General features: G+C 34.5%; 1 protein-coding gene across 1 annotated transcript; it reads right to left on the bottom strand.

Moving 5' to 3' along the window:
* Positions 1 to 969: 969 nt before the first annotated feature.
* Positions 970 to 5,455, bottom strand: LOC124932810 (IAA-amino acid hydrolase ILR1-like 6). Its single transcript, XM_047473492.1, has 6 exons — positions 4,925 to 5,455; positions 4,644 to 4,769; positions 2,160 to 2,474; positions 1,734 to 1,859; positions 1,304 to 1,667; positions 970 to 1,220 (listed from the first exon to the last, which is right to left on the bottom strand). Exons 1-5 carry the CDS (start codon positions 5,414 to 5,416, stop codon positions 1,305 to 1,307), a joined length of 1,422 nt encoding a protein of 473 aa, XP_047329448.1. The 5' UTR covers positions 5,417 to 5,455; the 3' UTR covers positions 970 to 1,220; position 1,304.
* Between the last annotated feature and the right edge of the window lie 637 nt (positions 5,456 to 6,092).

A 6,092-nucleotide genomic window follows, 5' to 3' on the forward strand; every position in this document is an offset into this window, starting at 1 on the left:
TACATATTATACTCCATCCAACCACTTATTATGCTTCATATAACTACTAATTACGCTTCATATAACTACTTAGTACGCTTCATATAACGATATTTTACGCTCAATATAATTAGTTATTACGAAATATAACACGCAAAAGATAACTTACATTCCAAAATCTTGGTTGTCAACATCGTTGGTCTTCCTCTTTCGTGTCTTCGGGATGGTCTTCCTCTTTCGTGCATTCGGAGTCGTTACAATGTTGGAATTAGGGGGGACGGTAGATGGGATGTTGATATCGGTAGCAGAATTCATTGATTTTAGAGAATAGATAACAAGAAGCGATTGGATATTGGAGAATACGTACGGCGAGAATATAAGAGGAGGCGAGGGGCTTCCACAGCGAGACGGATAACAAGTGGCGGCAAGAAGAGATTGATGGAAATGGTTGAGCGCTTCCACGGCGAGACAGAAAATACATCACGGCTCAACTAGGGTTTACACAGGAGGGAGCGAGAAGAGAGAGTAATGAGAGAGAATCAATGGCTAGACTACGGCTCGACTAGGGTTTACACAGGAGGGAGCGAGAAGAGAGAGTAATGAGAGAGAAGGGCATGCGAATTAAAGCTATTTAATTTTTTTTTAATTCAAAAAATCCAGCGTGGCAATGCCACATAGATTCGCTTTATGATCTGAGCCCCACCCTCGGCCCCCAAATCATTATTCTAAAAATAATATATATATAAATATTTCATAAACTGATTTTAATAAAATATAAATGAGTAAAGAGAGAAAAAATAAATTAACATTTTCAGTCACTTGTAAATATTTCAGGTTCATACGTCTACATAAAATTTTCTAGTAATAAAGTACATCAGTCTAAATCTTTTTTTTACCGGAGGAAAATTCCAGAATGCGGTAAGAGTTCAGAGGGCCCGACCCGAGTCCGCCCTGTAAACACCTTCTAGAATGCGGTAAAAAAACCAATTAAGATAAAAGATCTCAAAAACCAAGTAACAATTTGCTTGCAAATGGTAAAATGTTTAGAACTTCAATGGCAAGCTAAAAATTGATCTCTATACAGTTTAATTTTACATGTGTTCCCGAAAACACATATAAATAAATAGAGAAGCCCTAACTTACATTAGTACTGGATACATGACATTACTAGCACTATGTTTCCTATTATACCCCCTTTATTTTTATTTTCATTTACTTTCTCAAAAGAGGTACAAAAATACCTAAAAAAAAAAAAAGTCAAACAAACACTTAACTAACTTAACTGTTAGCTGCTTGATAAATGATAACCAACATTGAACCTTACCTTATTCTTGATGAAAGTATCTTTCAGCAAGGGTCGCGTGAGCAGCAGCCCCAATAGGTAAAGCATTTTCATCGATCATGAAATGTGGCGAATGCCCGCTATGTACAGACCCCAATGTTTCGTTCCTTACACCAACATAGAAGAATCCCGCCTCCACTACTTCCGAGTAAAACGAGAAATCCTCCGCCCCTAATATAGGCGGAACCACCACAAACTTCTCCTCTCCAATCAGTTCTGCCGCCGCTTTTCTCATTTGTTCGTACATACGCTCGCTGTTCACCATTGGTGGGTATATTGTGTACTCTTTCTCGAAGAACTCCACGCTTGCCTTGCATCTCATCACGTTTGCTTGTTCCACGATTACCTGTGTAAGGATTCTTTCGTTTTATTTCATTTCGTTTGCAAATCAAACAAAATAAAACAAACCTACCTCCTCGATTCTCCTACGAAGTTCGTATATGTTTGAGAATGCCCTGAAAGTGCCTCCAATTATGACTGTATCTGGGATGTTGTTCAGATCGTTGTTGCCTCCATTGAACATAGTCACTGATACCACCTGCAACCAACCCCCTTATTTGAGATATATATATATATTTGAATGATAATGGGATAAAAGTTTATTTTGACAAAATTCAAATAAACCAGCTTTAAAACGTCCTTATTTATCTTTGATTTTTCTATAAACTATATAACTACCTTTCTTGTCTTTTCACATACAATTCAAACTTTTTTTTTTTCGTTCTTTGATGATTTGAACCATAGATTCATGAATTACTTAGAAATAATACATACCTTTTATTTTCCATGAATTAGATAGACAGTCTAGATTAAGTTTAGCATAAGATAATTGACTGACCTGAGAATCAAGTGGATTGGTTTCACGAGACACGATGCCCTGTAAGCTAATTACAGCAGCCGAACCAGCTAGAACAGCATCAATAGAGCGGTTAGGATACTCTGAACGTTCATCTTTCCCAGAAATTACAGCCCTGAAGAACCCACAACCAGCCAATATTGTGCCCGGTCTAGACCCAATCATACCCGTTTTTCGCTCATGGGATACATGAAGAGCAAATATCGCCTCCACATTCTCTAATGCCCCATCATCGATCATTCTCTTGGCACCGTTACCTTTTTCTTCAGCTGGCTGAAACAATAATACTACTGTGCCCTGAAAATCAGAGTACACCCAATCATGAAACTGTCTCGTAATATTTGTAAAAACATTTTTAACATTCCAAAAAAAAATGGTTGAGGTTGACCATATGGATAATGAGTTCAGCATTTCAGAAATGTGATAATAATGCAACTAGAAAAATACCATAGCATTCATTTAAGAATTGTGGGGCCTATAGTTAAGCTCAATCTAACTAACTATTACACTAAAGAGTCTTAATAAATACTTTACAAAGACAGTTGAACCTAATACCTTAAACACAGTAAACACCACAAACATATTAGATAAGAGTAATTACAGACAGTGACAGAATACAAAAAAATCCAAACAAAAAGGAATATGTGTTCAATTTTCTGTTCACATGCCTTGAGTCAATATAGTGACAAGAAATTGTTGTCCTGTAGTTGTGACAAATATTAATTATATTTTGTCACAACTTCACTTATTCTATTGTCCAAGTCTTTTTCTATTTGATATAAAATTGTTATTTGAATCATCAACCAAATTATAAATTATGCTTATTAAACTAAGATAACAAATGTAAATGTTAAGCAAAAGAAGAAGAAAAATGTCTCAATCAATGGAAACATCTCATCCTTTAGCTTTCCTTGCCATGGAATTCTTGAATATTCCAGGCAATCAATCACCTATTTGTTAATTAAGATGGATTCCAGTTTCAATAGAATACTATTAAAATTAACCAGGTAAAAGAAGTACAGCCAGCAATTAATCATATAATAATCAATTAACCAAAAACTATTAATAAATCAGCCCACATTTACTCAACAAAGAGTATAAACTTATTTCTGATCTAACCAATAACCATGAGTGAGTCGTCCATACAATTTAAGGCCTAGTTTGATCAAAGTTATTTAGGATTAATCTCAAATAACTCATTATTTTAATCAATCACATCATTAATCAAAATACCAAAATACCCTCTATTTAAAAATATATATATTTATACCTCTAATGTCTTTTTACCCAAATAAGTTAACAACTCAAAATAACCTAATTTCTTGTAACTTTGATATTTTGGTTGATGATTTGAATGATGTGATCATATTTGAATGTAGATTGTATATAAGGTTATTTGGAAAATAATCACTTGATTATTCAAATTACCCAAAATCAAACAAGGCCTAAGGGTAATTTGATATTTTGGTTGATGGTTTTGAATAATGTGATGGTAGATTTGAATCTAGATTGAATAGTGGGTTATTTGGAAATGAGCTTATTATGTATACAGTATATGCTGTGATATGATAATCTAACTCATAAGAGCTATAATTGATAAGCTGTTGATATGCCAATTATATGATAACATGAAAGAATGACTTGATCAATCTGAAGTTCATTATCTAGATCTGCTTTTGAAGCTTCAAAGACTTGTTCTACAAAAGTTATATCCAAGAAATCTGTTCATGAACCAAGATAACAAGGTCAAGAAAAGACATCATCTATCCCTACTGGGAGAATTAAAAATTCTCTCCAGAGAATTTGTGCAGAAAACTAAAGAAAAAGGCAACAATGTACAGTAAAAGCTTAGTTTAGTTCAAATCAGATGCAAACATAAAAAAATCTTTATTCTCTTTAAACCCAAACCATACGTAAACATGCCAGTTCAATCATTCTCCACTAAATCATTTTCTTCATTTTTAATCCCTTTAGCTTCAATAATGGTCTATTCTATGCTCATCCACTATAAAAAGGCAAACACAACACTTGATCAAGGAAAAAAATAGGCCACACATTTTAACTAAAAAAGTGGAAGCATGATTGGACTCCACCTACATATTTGTTTGTCTTTGCTCTGTGTTTCATATAATATATGTTGAAGATACTTAAAAAAGAAATTTTCAACTTAAAAAACTCAGCTCCTATATATGGGTAGATCAAATGGAAGTGTATGAAACAACATTCTTTCAGATTCATCCAATTTTTACAAGTTCAGTGAGCTAATTCAATGAATCTAAAGTTGAATGAGTCATCTGAACTTTTTATGCAAGTTTAATGGAGTATTTTATGGAATGTGCTATGAAGATAGAGTCAATGACGGCTAGAGACTAAATATAAAGATTAATTTAGGTCAACATTACAGGAGAGAACGTGTTCAATTAATAAAACATGAATTAAAGAGTTGGATTAGGAAGAAGGAGGGACCTTTAGATAACGTTCACGAGCTTTGAGGATCTTCGCCGCACCGAGGAGCATCGTAGTGTGTGCGTCGTGACCACAGGCGTGCATTTTGCCAGCGACTTTACTCTTATGCTCCCATTCAACCGCTTCCTGTAACACATTTTAAGAATTTTCGTTAACAATCCCCAAATTGAAAATGGAGATTTATTAAACCCTAATTTACAACAAGGTAGTTGTTGTATCTAACTCATAAATGCTTAGTTGAATATTTAATTGAGACTGTATATAGAGTTATGATGATGAACCTGTATAGGGAGGGCATCCATGTCGGCTCTGAGTGCGACAAAAGGAGGTCCTCCGGTGCCTATAGATGCTCGTATACCAGTAGTAGCAAGAGGAAAACGGTAACTGATCCCCATCCGGTCCAGTTCTTGACGAACTAATCGACTAGTCTCGAATTCCTCAAACGCTAACTCCGGATTCTCGTGGATACGTCTTCGAATTTGTTTCATCCATAGAACGTTCTCCGGAGCGTTGGCGATCCTCATGATCTCATTGGCGCACGCCTTGCTCCATTTCTTACATTCGAGCAAGGAAGGCGGGAGTATAGGAATTTCAGCTCTCAATAGTCTTCCGGATGCGGTTTGATTCCGGATATTACCGATTGTACATGATCTATCATCTCGTTGATCCATGTAGGACAAATCGATGTCAGATGAAGATTTCGCTTCTGCAATTGATGAAGCGAGAATGATGATCATTGAGACGGTGATAGATAGAAGAATCGATGAGATCATTGTTGATTTGTAAAACACGTTTTTAGAGAGAGAATTGAATTGGTTGATGAATAGAATTGAGTTTGAAGTAGAGATGGATGATGATGATGATGATAAAGGAGACTGAAATAGACAGAGAAGAGAAAAGGAGGGAAGAAGAGAAAGTGGGACCATGGGAAGAAGAGAGAATATCAACACGTGGGGATAAATGGGGTGGAAATACATATTATTTTAATCACGTGGGATAAGCAGCTGAATTGAAGAAGAGAGATTTTTTTTACACTTTTTATTCGGGCGGGCTTGGATGGCCCACTTTTATACTGTTTTATTTCGACCCATTCACCGGGCCCACTGTTATATGGACCCCACTCCGCATTCACTCTTGAGTCCTGTCTTTTCTTTTCTTCTTTTTTTTTTTTATCTCATATCACAATTTATATTTAATTTTTAAATTATTTCTGATTATTTTTTTTTAATAAAAAAAAAATTAAAATTAATATATAGTGATAAAATAAAAAATAATAACTTAAAATAAAAAATATTTTTATATTTTTTATTAATAAATTAATTAATACGATAAATGAGGATGAGACGATGTTTTTATATTTTATTATTTAAAAAATAAAACCAAACAAACTCATAGAGATTGTTCAGTTGGAGTCGAACGGATTCATGATTTAAAGTTTAAAGTTGTGTA

The sequence above is a fragment of the Impatiens glandulifera genome, chromosome 3 (genome assembly GCF_907164915.1).
Source record: "Impatiens glandulifera chromosome 3, dImpGla2.1, whole genome shotgun sequence".
NCBI classification, from domain to species: Eukaryota; Viridiplantae; Streptophyta; class Magnoliopsida; order Ericales; family Balsaminaceae; genus Impatiens; species Impatiens glandulifera.